Raw genomic sequence first — 21,997 nt, 5'->3', positions numbered from 1 at the left:
ACTTTTGGCGGAAATTGAAAATCTCAGAAAATTAATTGAAGCGCACTAAAAAAAGATTGAAGTTCAAGATTTAGAAATATGTAATTTAAAACTAAAAGTTGGAGATCAACAAATTATATCTAAGGGTGTTCCAAAAGTTCATAACTGGGCATCAGTCGTGTCAAGGAATAAAGCACTAATTGAACAACTAATAGTTATAAATGCTAAAATGAACGAACAGAAAGAGAGGGAAAGGAGATTTAAAAATGTTGTTATATTCGGATTGCCGGAGTTTCAAAAATTAAACTTTAAAGAAAAATCTACAGAAGACAAAGATAAAGTAAATCAAATTTTAGAATACATTGGTTCTACCGTTAAGCCAGTTTTTATTATAAGACTGAAGTCAAGCAGTTTATTAAAACCAGGACCAATACTTATTGGTCTACAAGATGCATTGGAGCTGTCAACACAAAATCCTTGAAGGAGTTTAAAAAAATTTATGATTCAATACTTGAGTGACAAATTACACATATTTATGAAACTTTTCTTGATATTTGATAAGGCTGTCAAAGTGTACAATTCACATTTACTGGTGATTCTACCAGCTACAGCATAAACTAGAAAAAAACAAGAATAATAATAGTAAAAATAACAATAAAAATTTCAATACATTAAAAAAATAACAAGAAATATCTTGACATTTCTTGTTTTAGTTGTCACTCTATAAAGTTGGTCTTGATTGATTCAAGACATTTCATGACAAGACAAATTCAGTCTTGTGCAAATTAGTCTTGTTTTGTCTCGTCTTGTCTTGCTAAAAAGTGAATAACAAGACTTTTTGTTTCAAGACGCAGATCCTTACTGTTTTGTTAAGAATGTGTGAGTGTATATATTAATTTTTTTTTTTATTTCATTATTAAATAATTTTCTATTTTTTTATTAGATTTTTTGTTTATAAATAGTTATTTATTAACCATTATTTAATAACTTTTTTCTTAAGATAAATATTTGTTAGTTATAAGTAAGCATTTTAACCTTTTATTTTTTCTTAAGATAAATATTTGTTAGTTATAAGTAAGCATTTTAACCTTTTATTTTTTCTTAAGATAAATATTTGTTAGTTATAAGTAAGCATTTTAACCTTTTATTTTTAAATTAAGAACCAAATTTTTATAATTATTTTGTGACAAATATTTTGTGACAAAATTTGTTTACAAATATTTTGTGACAAAGTTAAAGAAGTTAAAAAAAAAGAAGTTGCTTCAATTTACCAAATTTTCGACTAACGACTGAAATACCGCTGAAAAAGATAACGACTAATATCAACTTATACCGCTTTTGATGTTTTATTCGCAAATAGAGATCTCTAACGGGTGTTAGAGATCTCTATTTTTCTATTTTTGAGATCTCTATTATTGATATTTGATAGTAATGTTCAAAATCTTGGATGTTTAATTAAATTTAATTTTTCCTTCCTAGGTTTGATTTAAGTAAAATAAGTGTAACCCTGATAAAAGTTAGTTACTTTAAGTATTGGTAAATATTTTTATATCTTGGTTAACGGTGTAATTACAGCTATAATTTCACAACACATTTTCACATTTATTTATCGCTGTAATTACATCGCTGCTACTTGCAAAGATTTTAAAAAATTGACAAAGAAACAAAGATTAATCTTAACGCAATAGAAACTTTTTTAGCTCTACCAGTAATTAGATAAACGCAACTCGAGCTCTACATGAATAAACTTCTGGAGCTCTTCAAGTAATTAGATAGACCGTGGAGTACAATGATTACAGTTCTAACTAACAATCCAAAGGTTGAAAATTTGACGCTGGCTCTAGCCCAATTAGTGACATTAGTAAGGGAAAAGGTGTGAACTTCCAAGTTCAATGCAATCCTGCGGTGCTCTTTGATAAGACCATAATGACATTTAGTAGTGCCTTAATAACAAAAAAAAAAAATTGATAACTAAGAGTAAAAAAATTAACTCTGGTATAAAACTGAAAAAAGTTGTTTTCTGTATAGTGCTTCCACCGTTATTTCCTTGGTTCATGCAGAAATGGAAGCTTTTATTTCTACTCGTCGGTTCCAACTCAAGCCTCATTCAACTCCATGGTTTTCATCTTTTTAATCAGTTCTCATATGTAATTGTAATCATTACAATCAAAAAAAATAACCCATTGTTAGACATTCAAATCAATCTAGCTTCTGTTGCTAAAATCATATCTCAATTAAGCTCTTCTACGGCTCCTGGTCCAGACAATATTCCTGCCATCGTCTTCCGAAATTGTTCTCCAGAACTCTCTTCAATTTCTCTTAAAAATTTCATAATTGACTAACTGTTGTTTTCCTGCCTGCTGGAGAATGACATCTGCTTTTCCAAGTTTCAAAAACTCCGAAGAACATTCCAATCCCTCCAATTACTTTCTAATTAGCCTTTATCTGTTATTAGCATTTTCTCAAATCCCATCTTTAGTCAAATAAGTTTATTTCATACCATTATTACAGTTTCCGATTCGTTTACTTTACTGCTGACTTGCTAACTGCTGTGACTAAAAGATTTTATCTTGTATAAGATTGAATCGAAGAGTCTATCGCTCTTGACTTATCTAAAGCTTTTGACAAAATTACATCTAAAGCAGCTCTTTTTGCTGATGACTCAATTTTATACCTATCTTGACAAAAAGTCTTTTCTTTTTGATTTCTTGGAACAGGCAGCTGATCTTGAATCTGATCTCATATCTGTAGCAGATTTTGACTTGCAGTGGCTTGTGAATTTAACTTTATTTTTCGTCTTCGCCATTTTCTTACTCCTAATTTCTTTTTCTACCTATATAAATCTCTTGATTGTCCTTGTATGGAATACTGTCGTGCATGTTTGGGCTAGTTCTTCTAATGATGCTCTTTCTCATTAAGATAAAGTTCAAAAACGCATTATAAACGTACTTGGACCTGTTCTATCTTCTAAGCTTGAGCCCCTCTTCCATCGTTGTAAAGTTGCATCTCCTTCTTTTTTCTACAAATACTATCATGGTTGCTGCTCAAAGAAGCTATTATCTCTATTTCTATCAACTAAAACTTATTCTCGCTTGACTCTTTATTCAGCAACGTTTTATTCTTTTACTGCGGCGTCCCTGAATGCTCTAAAAAATTTTATTTGTCAAGTTTTTTTCCCCGCACATTAACCCTTTAGGTTCTTCCATCTTTTTTGTTTTCTTGACTTATACAACTTTTCACGTCTATCGTCATTTTGTTTGCTTCATATATAACTCTATTCTTTTTTTTTTACTTGTAACTCTCAACTTGATAATGGTTATTGCAGCCTTAATGGGAGTGAATCGGATTTTTAAAAAATCTATCGTGCAAAAGAAAAAATCAAAAAAAACGATTCAAAAAACATACAAGGGTCAAATTGAAGATAAAGTTACATACCCACTATTAAATTGTTGTTTACGGTATTAGTATACGACTTATTTTTATACAAAATTATTTTTCTATTCTAATGTGTTTAAAAAGTAATTCTTGTTTGTTATTTACAAAAAAAGCTAATTATAAATGATTGAAAAATTATATACAAAGCAAAAATTGCTAATTTGTTAACCCATGTATTTTTCTATTACTGGCCAAATATTAATATCAAAAGTAAAAATATTAATACTTGCTTTAAATAATACCTACACTCCAATAATAATGAAGTGGACAACAATAAGCTAACAGAAACAGAATTGTTTGATACCTCGTTTTTACTTAAGCTTAAGATGTAAAGGAGTTGGTGACGTAAACAGTATTGTAGTAATTAAATCAATATCTAATTAAAAGTTCCGCTTTTGCATATTTATACGCTTTCTTTACAACAAGGATTCTTTCTTGATAAACTTAAAGTTACAAAGTTAATACCTATAGAAAAATCCGGAGATGAAACTAGTGTCTTGTTACAGAACTATCTCCATATTATCATGTTTTTCAAAACTATTAGAACACTTTACGCAGCTGGCACAGGCATGTACGGAAAACCTACAATATACGTTCAGTTTGCGTTCTAAACATTTTTGGACCATACGGGAACCAAAATATTTTTTTCAGACGTTTTAAAAACTAGCAAGATTAAAATCTACGCAAAGTAAACCATAGAAAATAAAATATGTCAAGTAATTATGATTTTTTTTGTTAAAGTCTTGTTAAAGTCTTGCAGAAGTATTCACCTGAGCTGTTGTTCTTACTTTAAAAATAATTTAATAAGTTCTTTTCAGAGTCTTATTTTCCAGTCTGCTGGAAAGCTGCATCTGTTATCCTTATTTTCAAAAACACTAGAGAGCGATCTGACACGTTTAACTATTGTCTCATTAGTCATCTTCCTGTCATAAGCAAGATTTTTTGATTTTTTAATTAACAAGCACTTAATCTCTCATTTTGAATCTAATAATTTACACTCTGATCATTAATATGGATTTTGGTCTTCAAGTTCTACTGCTGATTTGTTAACTGTAATAACCAATAGATTTTATCGAGCATTAAATAGATGAGGAAATGTTAAGGTTATTGCTCTCGACATTTCTGACGCCTTTTATTAAATTTGGCATGCTGGTCTTTTCCATAATTTGTTTATCTTATGGTGTACCAGGTAACATCTTTATTAAATCTTATTAAACCTTTCCTTTCCAATTATGGTTTAAAAGTTGTCCTCGATGGAAAGCACTCTTCTTCGTTTCCTGTAACTTCAGCGGTTCCTCAGGTTTCTACTCTTTGCCCTATGCTTTATTTAATTTACATTAAATAAAGCATAGATGAAATAGATGTTATTATTTAAGATTTTTTTGAAATTATAATTAAAAAAAATAAACTTTTTTCATTTTTAGTTAAAAAGGTCATTTTTTCTGCAATAAACTATAAAGTAACAATTTTTTTTTAAAAATAATTGTTATTTTTGAAATTTTTATAAAATTTTGCTTCTTTTGAGACCCAACATGACATACTTTTGAAAAACTTTTTTTTACATAATATTAGGGACCCATTAAAATTTTAAAGGTCTTGAGGCATCTCAAGATAATTTCCTAGAGCATTGATAGTTTTCAAGAGTGTTTCTGAAATGAATAGACAACTTTTACACACCCAGGCTAAACGAATTGTAAAAAAAACTAAAATTCACTCCACCCTAATACACACACACACACACACACACACACACACACACACACACACACACACACACACACACACACACACACACACACACACGCACGCACTCACGCACACACCCACACACACACACACACACACACACACACACACACACACACACACACATATATATATATATATATATATATATATATATATATTTAAATAACTTTAAAATGTATTCTACAAAATATTTTTAAAAGAAGAGAACCATTCTAAATTAGTGGAAAATCACTTAAAAAAATTTTTTTTTTATTAACCACTGTGTTTCAACATTAAAGACTCATCAGAAATGAATGATCAAATTATTAAAACTTCAATTTATACCAAAAATTTCTTATGGTTGGCAAAACAATTTTTTTCATTCACTCTCTGTTATGCCAATATATTGTTTATCAGGTACCTTTTTAGAAGAAACAACTATTTATATACCACATTTTTTAAAACAACTTCCACTCATTGGACAATTGTTTTTATGTTTACAATTACAATTTTCTGTAGTTTTTTCATTTAGGATTTCTTTTTTGTTTAACAAAGCGTTATTGTGACCTTTTATAATTTTTTCCAAACTTTTTGTGCAACTGTAGCTAACTTTGATTGTTATATGATATAAAATTTTATGTAATTTATTAGAGGGCGGGAAATGTTTATCGATCCACTTTAAAAACACTTTTCCTATGTTAGTGGAAACATTTTTGCTACATGGGGGTAGATAAGTATTTCTTTTCCTTTTTTTTTTTTCTTTTTCTTTTTTTTAATTTAAAATGTTGAAAAACTGTGTTATATTAATCCAAAATATCAATCCAAAATCTCAAAAATCTTAGGTTATACTAATCCAAAATCTCAATAAGTTCATAATACACAATCATTTAGTTGTTATTTAATTTTCAAATACTTTAAGTCAATTGATTATTTGTTTCAATGTTAAAATTAAACTCTATATCATACATATCATTATGAAATTTTGTTGTTGTTGTTTATATTTAATTATGTGTTTAAGGCTAACGGAATTATTATTTTAAACTTTCATAAATTTATATTTTGTTTTTTACATATGCCATGTCTAAGTATGCTCAAAATGAAAAGTGTATTGGTAAGACAAAAAGTGTATTGGTAACGTTCTAGAAAGAGCACCGGACAGAATAGGAAGTGGTGGGTATGAAAAAGAAAGCTACTATGACAGTTTCTTAAATTTTAAATTGGTAATCTGAAATATTATTGAGATTGTGTATGCTTTGAATTGTGTATTTTAGTTTTGTATTAAATCAACACTGTTCTCGTTTATGTTACGTTTTTAACTTTAAAATTCGGACCCCGTGACCCTACTAATATCTGTTATTACTAAACTATGCTCATTGCATAATGAACGTCTTTAAAACGCTCTTTATGTTCGCAGCGATAATGGGATTACTTTAATACGCCTATGAAACCCGATTTAAACTAATGTAAAATTCTGTATAACTATACTTAAACAGAAAGTCTTAAATAAGTCTCGATAGGACGTCTTTTGAACGTCCGTAAAGGACGTCGGGATGTCGTTGAGCGTCTTTACATTGAAGTGTTTAAAACGCATACAAGACCTTACGACTAAACGTTCATTGTACGTTTTCGTACGTTCCCATGCTGGCTGGACACTCAACGTGTTTAATGGTTTTTTAAACTTTGTATCAACTTAAATGTTAATTAAAAAGTAGAATAGTAGCATTTTTTTTTTTTTTTTTTTTTTGTAATTGCAAACGTTTACAATTGGCTTTTATTAAAACTCTGTTGTTAATTAAGCCTCAAGCTTTTAGCCAAGGTGTGTCGGTTCATTTTTAAAAACTATTTACAACTATTACTAAACCTTTTTCCTTACCACCTGCAAAATTTCAATCAAAAGTTTGGATGCTCAAGTGCATTTCTAAGAATTTCTAGATTTTCGGCAAAACCAACACAAATTAAATGGGGAGGAGGTTGGGGGGGGGGGGGAAAGGCACATGTTTTTTATTATACTTTTTATTATTAACTTAAACAGTGTAAAAAATAACTCTTAATCCTATTAATAATTATTGATTAACAATCAATAAATTACTTCAACGAATAGTTCTTTTTATAACTTTTTTTTCAAATCAGCTCTTATATATAATTTTGTTTTGTTTTGTTTTTTGTACACCTTGAGATTTTTATTGTCTTTTATTAAATTGTGTCATATTTTTTTGTTTTTTGGCTTTTGTTAATTAAATAAAAATATATTTCAATTAATTTTTAACGGTATAATAAAATATTTATCTTATAAAACTACAGCTTTATAATGTAAAAATACGATGTAAACTATGGGGCTTAGTGATAAGACTATTTTTGTCTTTTTTTTGCCCCGGCCATGTAATTATTTATTTATACATTTTGGTTTTGTTGCATTTTTTTAAACTGCAAAATATATTCATTAAAAAAAAAAAATTGTAACATTTGTTTATATTGCTATAACATAGTAAACATTTAAATAATTTGTATCATATCATAAGGCTAAATTATTAACTAAATAAAATATTCACCAAATAAATCATTGTCATGTAGTAGTAAATAAAACAGTTTATAGTTTTTTATCATTAATTTGTTGACAATAAATCTTTTTAAAGTTTGTTCATGATCCAAAACTTTATTGATTAATCTGAGTTAATAACTTAGATTGATGACTTATATAATTTTCAATATTTTAGTGAATTATGGACTAGTAACTTGTTTTTTGAACTTAAAGTAATACTCACACTGTTGTTATATGTTGAAACAGTTCTTTATTTGTGTTTATATGTTTATAAATTGTATATCTGTATTTGGTATAAATTATATAAAATACTTATTATTCGTTGTCTTAAAAAGTCAATGATAGACTAATGGGTATGATTTACTTATTCATGCTCGGCTGTTTTTTTGTTGTTGTTTTTTTTAACTTTATTTTCAAGTTAGCATTTATTTACAGTGTTATGGGACCCAAAAAAAAGGTTTTTTGTTTGTTTTTTTTAATTTTAGTTTTAAGTATCATTTTAGTATCATTTCGCTATTACCCTTTAACTAATGTTCTTTCCTCATCTCCAACAGCACATTCATTACAAACTGTTCAAAGTAGTTCAGTATGCATTTTTTACGGTACTAAGGCATTAAATAAGGATATTTAATTAGAGAAAAATTAACTAAGGAAAAAAATCTCAAATGTTGGTTATCTTATTTTTCTTCTAAGCTCAACACCGGAGTTAGTGAGTTTTAGTGAAAACTAAGTTAAACAGCGTGTATTCAAAGATTTAAAGGAAAAATTTTAAAAGAAAAGAAAAAATTATCAAAGCTCGAAAGACAAAAGTTAGAGATTCAGAGAAAAAAAATTTTAAAATGTTACAGTTAGCGTATTCGTCATTTGAAGGCTACAAAAAAGCCGTTAATTTTCGCTCCGCTCAATTTTTAAGGTTTGACCATTCAGCGCGCAGTATTTTTTAGCTAAATTTGTAGGTATATTAAAAATAAAATTTTTTTATGTTATTGTAATATCGAACCTTATTTATATAAGTTATATAGATTGACACCATACCTATCATACAATTTATACAGTGTTGGTCTAAAAAACTTTTTTTTTTAAGAAATATTTTACATACTAACTTTTGTACTTTTTTAAATAAAGAGAAACTTTTTGAGAAAAAAACAGGCGGAAACATATATGTAGGTAATAAAATTAAACTTTTTAACATTCCTTAGGCATTTTTAACTAGAATAAATAAAAATTTTCCAATGGCACTTTTATTTCTTAAATATTTTGAAAAAAATATATAGTCTCAGTTTTGGCAAAACTATGAGTAAATATTTAAGAAACCAAAAAAGTACCTTGTTGCTGTGAAAATAAATTGACACTAAGAACATGAAAATACATTTCTATGGAGTAATTGTGTTTTACCATAATTAAATATAGCTTTATTACATGTTCTTTAGTACTTTTTACATATAATTATGCATAAATAATGTCTCTAAAACAATGTAGATAAGAAGTGTAAATAACATTTTAGATTTCAAGTCATAAGCTTAAATTAACTTTCTAAGGTTTGAAAAATAGAACAAAAATATCATGAGAAATCACGTGTTTAACATTAGAATTATTATTTTTACTATTTTTGAGCTCATCAATAATCTTTTTAACTTGGGATTGCGTCAATCGGCGACCTCAGGAACTCAAAATGTAATTTTCAAAGTAAAAACAAAAGCAAAGTTTATAATAAAACCATGAAAAGTTGTTGTTTTTCCGGACTGCTATGGACTTAAAATCGAAAGTCAAAAATGCAATGCATACTTTAGTTTTTGAGTTTTAGTGTTAAATGTATAGGTACGTTTAAAAAAGCCAAAAGGTGTACTTCGGAAATAGCGAGAACGCCAAAAAGCGCACGTCGGAGAGAAAAGGCTAAATATTAATGAAGACCAAGTGCAGAGGCAAGTAAAACGCAAATATAATGCTGATGTTAAGGCAAATAACAGAGCAACTTTTTGTTTGATAGATTATGTATTACTGAAGGTGGAGAATGAAAATCCAAACTTAAAAATTTCTGAAGATAAACATTTTCACTACATATGAAAATGATATTTATAAATGTTATTATGAAATGTCTTAACAGATAACATTCCTGGGCTGATGAGCAATATATTCGTTGTTATTCTTTCTAATATTTTCCATTACAGTACAACTTAGTGAATAGCTTGTGAACTTGTCATTGTATCAGAGCTGTAATCACAGGATGGGTTATTGAAAAACAATTATCTTATTATTAGACTTAACACTGCAACACAAAAACGTGTTTACATTAATAGCTTTCGCTTGACATCCAAAGGAAAAAATAACAAAGAAACATTTGGTAAAATTTTTTATTTTAGTTTATTGAGTTGATTAGAACGATAAATTGTCAATAGAGTTAAAAAAAATCTTTAAGTTTTGCTGCTTAGTTACTTATTCATTATTAGTTAGTTATTAGTTACTTATTAATTTTTAAAAACTTTTTAAAGACAGGTTATTGTAATTTTACGAAAATTACTATAATTTTTCAGTTTTCCTTTCTTCATTGAACATATCTTTACCATTGCCATGAAGAGTCAAAAATTTGATAATATATAAAACAGTAAGTTTTTGACTCAATTTTTTATTATATTTTGTTTCAATTTTTTTATTTAGATATGCTTTTTATAAAATATAAAACAGCAAAACCTGAGCGATACGTCGCTCAGCAAAAAAGTTTTTTTCAATTTGTTCATAAACTCATTAAGAATTGCAATCGTTTTAAGTTCATTAGTTCATATTTTATTCCATTATTACAGTCTTTTTGATAAAACTGAAAAGTCTCCGCAAAACAACTTTTTGGTTGAATGTAACTGTTATTTGAGAATTTGGTTTGGTATCTGTTCTAATTTATTTTGAATAGCGGGTAAAATAGTTTATGAGATATATATTGTATTATATATAATATTAATTTTGAACATAAATATAAAAAGATTGTTGGTTGACATTCATTATATTTATTTGGTAGACATTCATTATAATTAACTTAACAAATAATGCTTGGGAATGTTTAAAACAACGACTCACATTGGAAATGGCTCTGACTGCGTGCTATTGTTATTTCATCTTTGTTTGTACTGCACCAAGCAATGTTAGCGTAATTAAGATGGCAATGAATGAAAAAGAAATAAAAAAATTTTAAGCAAACTAGATTTAAAAAAGACTTTGCTCTACAAAGTAGGCTAATGCTTTTGAGACTTTTTTTTTTTTTGAGATAATGATAAATTTCAATCTGGTTTCTCTTTTCATCTACTGATTGGCAATACAAAGTTTTGGAAGTTTTAAATGAACTTTATCTCGATAATGAAAACAATGGAAAAAAGAATATTTCGTTTTGGTTACTTTTTAGTGATAATTTTTTTTTTTAATTTAAACTATTCAGTAAGTTTTAATAGCACTTTGTTTAGTGACTTCAACAAAATATTAATATGTGCATAAAATAGATTTTTTTGATCTGCAATTAAAATTAAATCCAGTTCAGTGCCAGCTTTTTATTAATCATTAATATAAATGAAAAATAGGAGTGGTCCCAATATAGATCTCTGAGGAACCTCTCATGTTATGTTCATATTGGTCGTTTTACCTTCATTATAAGAAGTGTATTGCTTTTTATATTTTACATAAAATTTTTATATGTTAATACGAATATTTATATGTTTAAACCTTTTTAACTTTGATAATAAAGTATAATGACTGACAGTGTCAAAAGCTTTACTGTGATCAACAAATATAACCTAATGTACATTTACTTTCATCAAATGATTTAAAGATATCATGAACGATATGAACAATCGCATAATCAATAGAGTGTCTCCTTTTAAACACTTATAAATTATTATAAAGAAAAATCCAGCACAAAAACCTAGAATAAAAGTACAAGCGTTCAGACGGAAAATATATTTAAATTCATCTAATAATAATTTAATACTTGATAGCAAAATAATAGTAAATAAAATTAAGGATGCTTTCTCATCTTTAAAAATAAATAATTTTCAGGGTTTTGATGGAATATTAGCTAATATAGTATTTTTAAACAAAACTTTGTTTTATATTCTTAAACTTTTAATAAACGAAGGCATATTTTCTGATATACTAAAAGTAGCTAAAGTTTACTCAATTTACAAAGGCAATGATAGTTGCAATGCCTCAAATTATAGACCTATATCCGTATTATTCGTTTTTTTCAAAAAAATTTGAACGCGTTATATCTAAAAGAATTTACGACCATTTCGCAAAAACAAACTCTTTTACTCTAAACAGTTTGGTCTCCAGAAAAGTACTTCAACTGAGCATGTAATTATTAAGTTAGTGGACGAAATAACCAACGGAAAATTAGTTCTCACTTGGGAATATCTATAGATCTGTCAAAAGCATTTGACACAGTAGATCACTCCATACTTTTAGAAAAGTTAAATACATATGGTGTAACAAAAAAACATTTAGTTGGGTTAAAAGTTACCTTACTAACCGAAAACAGTATGTAGTTAATCCGGTTTCTGGCACATTAATAATTTTGGTCATTACTGGGCCCTCTCGTATTTCTAATTTATATGAACGGCTTCTGTAATGTATCTGCAAAATTGAATTCAATTTTGTATGCTGATGATACTAACTTATTTATGTTCAATAATGATTTAAACCAGCCAAATGGAGATATGAATATTGAATTGATGAAAGTACATAATGGTTTAGAGCTAACAAGCTCTCAAAAACACATATAAAACTCAATATACATTATTTTATAAAAAAACACAAGAGGAAACTCTGTCGCCAAAAATATCAGCTCTCTATATGCATGATAAACAAATTAAAGAGCAGAAATTTTTAAAATACCTAGGAGTTTTTTTGATTAAAAAATTATCTTGGCTTTCTCACATAAAATATATTGAATCAAAAATAAACAAAACAGTTGGCATAATGTACAGAATTAGCCCATTCATAAATACTCAAAGGCTTAAATTAACATACTTAAGTCTAATTCATAAATACATTAGTTATGGTAACAATGCGTGGGCTTGCACACAACCTGCTAAACTTAAAAAGATATATATTGAGCAATAACATGCTAGCAGAATTATATACCGAAAAAATAGATTTGAGCATGCAAAGCCACCAATTAGGGAAATGAAAACGCTGAATGTATATGAGGTAAACAGGTTTCAACACATGATCTTCGTGCATAATCATTTTTAAAATCTTACACCAAATAACTTTGAAACATTAATTAAAATAAATCAAAACAATAACTATTCTTTAAGACCTAATGAGAGAAACACATATACATTGCCTCGTAAATTAAGTAAATAAATAGAGTATAGCATAACATAGGTATGGCCTAAGATATGCAAAAGCTTTAAATATAGTAATTGAAATGAAATAGTAACAAAAAAAGTATTTATGATACCCAAAGTAAGTTAAGAACATTGTTGTGCGCATGCGCGCCTGTCAAAGGGGACAAAATAATTAATTTAAAATTTTGTGGTTTATAAAGTGCTGGCTATTAACCCATGTATTTAAAACATATACACAAGTCCATCTCATCAATGGGCTACTTAAAATATATAACAAAAAATGAAAGCAAAATTAACCACATAACTGAGGCGAAGGTTTAAAAATTATACTCTCTATTACGGCAATATATACTTGTTTAAGATTATTTCAAAATACTTTCAATGAAATGACGTTCTGTTAATCATAAAGGTAAAGGTAATACATGGGTTTGAGTTCTTTTTTTTTTTCACTGGTTCATGGTATTTTAAAATACTCTCTTCAATAATTGATTCTCTAAACTGTAAGGGTATTAGATAATAACTTGTTTTTATAATATTTGATTGAATGCACATATACTAATTAGGCGCATGAAAATTTTTTATACCATTTTTGAGTCTTTTTCTTACAGATTCGTAGGTTCCCGACAATTGGTCAAATCGGTCAATGCCACCTTTGTTTCTGTTATATTCATGTACCGCTATAGGAATTTTTCTTTATCAGCTTAATTAACAGTGACTTTATTATTGAGAACACAAGTACTCTGCATGTATACATCTCTTATCTCTCCATTTGGTACACATTATGTTTGCTTTTGTATCATATTGTACCCCTATATCTCCATTATATCCCCAATTTTAAGATTCTTTATACTCCCCAGTTTTAAGATTTGTTATATCTTTAGTTTTAAGATTCTTTATACTCCCCAGTTTTAAGATTTGTTATACCTTCAGTTTTAAGATTCTTAGAATTTCTTTATATCATAAGGTAACTGTTTTCAAATTTCATAAGATGTGTATCAGTTATTAATATACAAATAATAACCATTTCCAATTTATTTATTTATTAGTGTAATAGTAATTTTAGTAGCTTGATATTTGTATTTCTCTAAATCAGGAGCAAAACTGTTGCTCATATCAGTTCCAGTGTACAAAAAGCATATCCAAGTATAACTTAATTCATATTCAAACAATATAAAAGACTTCATACCAAAAATTGAATCTTTATTTGAAATGTATCGCTTCCAGCCTATGTGACTTCTCCAGCAGTAGTGATTTTTCTATTGATATATTTTTATGTAGTATATACAAAGTTTTGAACTTGTTTACAAAGTAGTTATAGATTAGTTCAAGTTTTGCTTTTTTACTAAAAAAAGCAAAACTTTTTTACTGGCAAATTACAGTTGTTAACAAAATGAAGTAACTCATAGGACAATACTTTTCGTATTAATGGTGTGTCAAACAAAGGGTTTGTTGAAAAATACATTGCATTTGTTGGTTTCCACAAAGTTCCACGATATAAAATGAATGCTATGTACAGTCTGATATCATTTCTGACTTTTGGTATTTATTTTTAAAATCTAGATCTACATTTCAGTTCATTATTTTTACAAAATTCTGCTGCAAAAATATTACTCTACATTAAGATTAAGAAGCTCGTCGGTTACAAAAGCTTCAAATAAAGTAAGATGGTTACTATCAATTGAGAAACCTGAGTGAGTACCTTGGTTTCCTTTAAAAATTACAGAGTTTGCTTTATAATTACCAGCATTAACCCAATTTTGTTCGTTGTCTAAAATATTTTCTTCTAATGACATAACATTAATGTCAACTACAAACCTTTATTTATTATCATCTGCTGCTGAGCTTGTAATTTCTTCTTCAATCACAGATTTTATTGAATCTTCGTTAGAAGAATTATTATTAGAACTAAAGTCAGATAAATCATCACTAACTTCAATATATTCAATTGGATCTTCAACAGTATATTTTTTTCTTTTAGGATAAGATTTTCTTGCCGTAGCCATGTTTACATTTTTTCACTAAATTTCTGCAGTGTCATTTTAAACTTTTAGTTGTATTTTAAAAAAACTTTAGAGTATAAAGGAAAACCATACATCTGTTGAAGTTAACCCAATAAAATTGTATAACAAAGTAACATAAAACATATCATATTTAGCTTATCTGTGAAACGGAAAAATCTGATAGAAACAAACGGTACAACAGGTCCAGAATGCGGAAATAAACGTTAGACAAAAATGGCGCAACAGTTATTTAAACGGAAATATCCCTCAGACATACAGAAAGCTATACCTTTCAGAGACGGATATATTTGTCAGACACAGTTAAGGGGTTAAGTAGTTGTAGTAGTTGTTGCAAGCTCGCAGAAGACTACGAGAAGTCTTTTTATCGACAACTTTTAAAATACAAAATAAACTAAAAATTTAAAAGTATATTTATAAAATACACATTAACTTTTTGAGGTTTGATGTTTAGTGCTATCTTAGAATTTATAGTTGTTAACTTAATTTATCTATTTTTTTAATATTTTTATTAATTTATTTATACTTTTTTTTTTTTAACTTTAGTTGTTATTATTATTTTTTTTATTTTTTACATTTATCGATAAAGTTGGTTATGTTAAATAATTTTATTATTTAGGGCGATAAGATTATCCAATTTAGCAGTTTGATGCATTTTTTATATATTTTGAAGCATTCTTTTGTTGTTGAGACCACGGTATACAATCGAAAATCTATTATCAAAAAACATTTTATTACTATTTTCTTACCAATAAGTTGAAGAATTTAGGGAACATTTTCATATTTACTTCCCAGCCGTCTGACACCGAAAAAAAAAGTAGTTTTGTCTTGATACATTTGAATTACTACTATTAATCTTTTTGGTTATGTAACATATTTTAAATGAAAATGTTTTATTCAAAAGAATTACGGTTTCAGTATTGAATGATGCTAAAATTAAAAAAGAAACGCTTGGGTTGTATTATTTTAAATATTACTTCTTCGCGACAATTGTTCTCATAAATATTTTAACATTCTCACAAAGGTTATTCATTAATCTTTTAAACAAAATAAATGCTTATGTGTTAAAACTATATTTTAACGAAGTTCTAACCAAATGGACACAAGACGTGTTTAAAACATATTTTTGACATATTAATACGTTTTTTTTTAGATTTCTAAAACGTCTTTTCTGCCCACTTGTATTATAAATTTATATTTGTATTATATGTTTATATTTATACTTACTTATATTGTATATTTTACCAAGAAAAAAAATTTACTTCATACTAAATGGTGGATTTCCACTAAATAATGTGTGCAAATAATGAAAATTCTCCATATAAACTAAATTGTGGATTCCCACTAAATATAAATTTCTCGCGGAACGGAACGGAATAGATAAGAAAACAGTATGCCCACCTAAATTTTTTTATGTTGTATTATTCAATAATTTCCTCTTTTTATTTGTTCCGCGGAAAATTTTCCTGTAATTGAAAATCCGCCTTAAATATTCCAAATATTTACGCAGTAAACGAATACACCGAAAACACGGCTACAAAAAAAATTTATAAACAAACATTATTAAGATTTTGTCATAAACAAAATTTCAGGCCATGAAGAGGCTGATCATATATTAAAAAAATATCCCATGTTTCTAAAACACTTGCTTAGGCGGCATAAATATTGTGTGTTTATATAAAAACAAAGACCTCGCATAAGCGCGCTTGTGCATGAAGAATTTTCTTCTTGTCTTTTACTAGGCATCTTTTTATAATAATATGTTTAATTTTGTCTAAAAACTAGGTCCAGGATAAAAAAACTTTTTAAAACCAAAAGATTTCTTTTTTCTAAACTGATATTATCTATTTTCACAACGATACGTAAACACCAAATTGTTAAAAACTTTGACATGCTTTGCTATAAGAATTAGTTACTTTTTAGAATATAGGCTTCTAGCTAAATACAATTTTTAGCTAAGCATACTTATTATTTTATGAGGTTAAATGAGTTTTAATAATAATAGTCTGGTTAGGTTCAGGATTATCACAATCACCTTGCTACAGGTATTATACAACCCAGTTCTACCTTCCCCAATTGCTGCTGCCTCGTAGGATTTGCTTTTTTAGGAAAAGACTAGAAGAAACAAACTCCGTCAAAAAAATTCCCTGCCTTGAGGCTCTTCATTAAGTAAAAGCTAGAGATGACTTGATAACTCACTCATCTTAGGCAGACGTTAAATGCATCTTACTACTTTCTTACAGAATTCCTCCAAGGCAAAGACTTAATGGGTAAACAGATTATACCTGTTGTTAGTAGAACCAGCTTTTCACTGCTTCTTCATCTATTAGGTTAGCGTAGATGTTTTGATAATACATCATTATCAGTTTAGGGTGTTGAATGCAGGATCTTCTTGACTCTTTGCATGGGTTTTGCTTATCTCTCTGATTTTAATGGCTAGGTAACTCATTTTGTTATTTCCTGACAATGGTACAGTTCTAAAACTCAGTTTTATATTGAGCTGAGGCCGGCTGGTAGTAAGATTTCCTGAACTCTGAGGTTTCTCTTAGAGGGGCTGATTCCATCAATAGCTTTAAAATATTAGAGTACTTACGAGCGTTTGCACTTTTGGTGTGTATTGTTCATGCTACATTTTTATCCCTTTGTTATAGTCTATGAGTTTAGAATAGTAATGAGGCAATTGCTTGGACTATTTGATAGTGCACTGAGTACTACCTGCGCTTTGGATCATGTTTTTTAACTAATTTATATATATGTAAAATATGTAAAATATTAGTGTTGTCATTATTATTTTAAAATTAAAAAGACAATTGTATTATTTTTATTATTCAATCTTGTATTTTTATTTTATTATAAAGTTACTACATCATAAAACAATTAAATATACACGAAGTATTTATTTTACTACTCTAGGAGCTAATTATATACCAATAATATTTTTAAAAAATGTGGCAACGAAAATAGTCATTTTAGTAGGTTCAAGTCATCACACTTTTTCTTTAATGTTCTTGTTCCAAAATAGAGGGTGTTTTTTAAAAACGACTTAAATATCAAAATCTATAAAACACAAAAACCATCGCCATCACCAAATTCTCTAAATCTATCATTCACTCATAATTGTGGTCTAAGAAGTTACTTTTCTTTTTTTGAGTCTTATCTATTGCAAAGTTCACAAGACCTACTTGCTCTTTAAGAGACTAATTTGAGTTCAGCTTTTTCATCTTGTGATCTGAGTGTTGATAGTTATCTTATCCTTTAATTTCAAAAAAAAAAGTTATCCTTTAATTCCAAAAGACTCCAATATCAATAAGTCGCTTGCTGGGCCTGTAATATCGCTCTCCTTCATAGCAAAACTACACTCTTTTTAATGTTGTTTTTTATCAAACTGACAAAGTCCTTTCCCTTTATCCTTTAACCAATATATTTGTTATTGGTGACCTCAATGATTATGATACTAAATACCTTGGTTCAAATGTCAGTAACTCTGCAGTCGTAAAGACCCCCAACTTTTGTTTTTCTTAATCTCTATCATAAATGCTAAATTTTCCAACTCGCTTTCCAGACAAACCAAATCATTTAACATCTCTACTCAACTTGTGTCTTGTTTCTGATCCTAACTAGTACGTAGTTTCTCCAAAATCACCATTTGGTGCTTTTGAACATTGTTTGATCTATCTAAAATTATTATCTCATTATTCTTCATCATCAGATTTTCCATTTCATTGCATCTTTCACACCTACCGTTAAGTTGACTGTGACTCTTTCTGTGGTTTTCTCCGTGAAGGCCATCGGGTTAAAACCTTTTATCTTTCTGCTGACAAATGTACTTTTTATGTAACATCATTTATTCAGGCTTGCATGGAATCTTTTATTCCATATTTTTAAAAATTCTGGAGAGCGATCTGGCTCGTCAAACTACCGTCCCTTTAGCCTTCTTCCTATTAGAAGGTTTTTGAGTCTTTAAATAACAAACAGTTATTCTCTCATTTTGAATCTAATAACTTACTTTTTGTCCATCAATGTAGATTTGAATCTTTTCGTTCTAGCACTGATTTTTTAGCGGTAATAACTGATAGATTTTATTGTGCATAATATAAAAAAGGAGAGGCTAAGGCTTTCGCTCTCGGCATTTCTAAAGCGTTTGGTAACATTTGGCATGACGGTTTTCTTCATAAGCTCTCTTCTTACGGTATATCAGGTAATATCTTTATGATTATTGAATCTTTTCTTACTAATCGTATTATAAAGATTGTTCTCAATGGATAACACTCTTCTACATTTCCTGTAATTTCAGGGTTTCTCAAATTATATTCTTGCCCCTGTACTTTTTTTAATTTACATTAACGATCTCCAAGAAAATTTTTTATCTAAATTAGCATTATTTGCTGATGATACTTCCATTTATTCGTCTTTGAAAAAAAGAAAACACTCTCTGATTGTTTGTATAGGTAATTTGAGCTCGAAAAAAATCTCACTTCTGCTACGAAAAGGGGCTTGCAGTAGCTGGTAAACTTAACTTTGATAAAACTCAATTTTTTTCAGCTAATCGTTATTGCAACAATCTAGATTATCCTTTATTTATGAATGGTAGTGTACTTGATGAGTCATCTACCCATCGTTTTCTGAGATAATCAACATATATATACAAGAAAGAAAAAATATGTCCATAGAACAAAGAAGACAGTAAAATCTTGTCAACAACCACAGCTTTTGTATATACAATAAAAAATAAAAACTTTTCTTTTTAACAATGATTTTTATAAAATAAAGAGTTAAACAGACAGGAGCTCAAAGAAGAACAAAATGACAATACGTCATCGCAATCTTTTCATAGAGCCCCTTTATACATTATCAGTAGAATATAGATATTAAAATAAAAACCCTAAAGGGCATAAAACTGCTGCGCTGATCAGTAAATCAAGAAAAGCTCAAATAAAATAAATACTAAAATAATTAAAATTACTTGGTGATCCCTTTAGGCACAAATGGTTCTCAAATTTTAAAAATTTCCTTTTTTATTAGAAACTTAAACGAACTTAATGACTTTGCCATACATTTGAATCCTTTTTGATAACTATTCCATATATTTGGTCCTCGATATGCGATATTATATGCAATGCTATGTTCAGCATATTTATATTTGAGGCAGTTTATATAAGTTACTTATATTTTCTCTTGTATAATAGTCTTCATTTATGTTTATTTCAAACTTGTATATAAAGTTTGCAGGAGAAAGATTATTATTAAAACGATGCATAAAAATTAAATGCTGATAGATATTTATTTCAAAAGCATTAATCATTTTAAAATCTTTCATTTTAGGTTTGGCGTGTTCACGCTAATTTTTAGAGTAAATAATTCTGCAAGCATGATATTGTAGACTATAATTTTTTTTAAGTTTTATTATTAAAATTTTTATTATTAAAAATATTATTTCTTACTCCGTATTCTATTCTTTATACCTATAAATCTCAAATCCGTCCTCTTATGGAATAAGGTTGCCAAATCTAGAGCGGATCTTTAAATGGTGCTCGTTTTCTTTTAGATATGGTGCAAAAATACATTGAAGACCTTGTTGGATCTGCTGTTGCATCCTTCATTCAACCATTGTAACATAGTCGGAATGTTGCTTCTCTTTCTTTTTCTATAAATGCTATAATGGGCGCTGCTATAACGGCATGTTACTCGTCATTCAATTAAGACTCATCCTTTTACTGTGACTGTTCTTAAGTACTCCAAAAACTCTTATTCGTCTAGTTTTTTTCCTTGAACATCATTCCTTTGAAATACTTGTCTTGTTTTTCTTTTGGAATACTATGTCTTCTTGTTTTCCCGACTCATAGTTTGCAATCTTTTAAGTTGCCTGATAATCGTAATCTTGTTTTATGAACTTCATATTTTCTCTTCCAGTAATTTCCCACTCTAATAGTGGTTGCTTGCAGCCTGGTTGAAAATGAAAATGTTATTAAAAAAATTAGTTCTTTACTAGTAACTTTCACGATTGTAATAATATTTCAATTGGCACAACATCAATTAAAGTAATTTTAGCTAAAAAATTAAACATGAATAAACTACTAAGTAAGAATAAATAAGTAATACAAAAAATTTCGCTTCTTTGGCAAATAAAAAGTTATTTAGTCAAAACTTGACTTAATGACTTTTTATTTGTCCTTATCATTAATTTATTATTAATCATTATCCATTATAATCAGAAAATTTGTAAAGCCATTTTACTTGTCAACATTATCATTAACTTCAACACGTGAAAACTAAAACTTAAATCAAATAGAACCACATTACAGAGGGTTCTTGTACCGTATTGCAGTCTGAGTAAATTGCGAAAAAATCGATTCGTTTCTATGTCGCAGAATTTTGCACATAATGATAAGTTTGGATTCTTTTACAAAGTACCTAATACAAAGTATGTTTAGAATCAATCTTAATATAAAATGAATTTTAGAATTAATTTGAGGTTGGTTGACTTGTTCATCAACCATCAAAATAACTAATTGCGCCATTTTTTAAAATTAAAACTAAAAACGAAAGTCGCAGCAGTTAGGCTCCATAAGAATAATCCGATAAATTCTTACTTTATTCATATTAAAAGCCTGATATTATTGCTTGATTTAAAAAATAAGTATATTCGATTTATAATAAACTAACAAAAAAAGAAAACGTCAGCTTAAAAAAGAATGTTTAAATTTTGTTTACTTAGGTAGTTGAACAACTTAAACATATCGATCTAGCAAACGCTAAATTAATTTTATAACAAAGCTGACCAGTATATCGATAGTATATTTGATACGAATTTTATACAAATTACAGTTTTACTATCAAACGCTTTCTTACACCCTAACTTCTTTGCTTGCTGCTAACTTTCGTAATACATTATGGAACTACAAATCTACAAAACAGAATGGTACTACATACCTACAAAACAGAAAGTAAATAATTAGGGTAAAGAACCA

General features: G+C 28.1%; 1 protein-coding gene across 2 annotated transcripts in view; it reads right to left on the bottom strand.

Moving 5' to 3' along the window:
- Positions 1–15,909, bottom strand: part of LOC136091357 (uncharacterized) — a 126,108-nt gene extending 110,199 nt beyond the window's left edge. The window contains exon 1 of one of the 2 annotated variants that reach the window (XM_065818830.1): positions 15,779–15,909. Coding sequence is in view for 1 of the 2 variants with exons in the window: in XM_065818829.1 (XP_065674901.1) it covers positions 15,779–15,811 (33 nt within the window). In the remaining variant the exon portion in view is untranslated. The remainder of the gene's footprint in view (positions 1–15,778) is intronic. The other variant, XM_065818829.1, reaches the window with a different exon arrangement.
- Positions 15,910–21,997: the final 6,088 nt, after the last annotated feature.

This window comes from Hydra vulgaris, chromosome 15 (genome assembly GCF_038396675.1).
Source record: "Hydra vulgaris chromosome 15, alternate assembly HydraT2T_AEP".
NCBI classification, from domain to species: Eukaryota; Metazoa; Cnidaria; class Hydrozoa; order Anthoathecata; family Hydridae; genus Hydra; species Hydra vulgaris.
The sequence above is the reverse complement of the archived record's forward strand: the minus strand, read 5'-3'. Positions and strand labels throughout refer to the sequence as shown.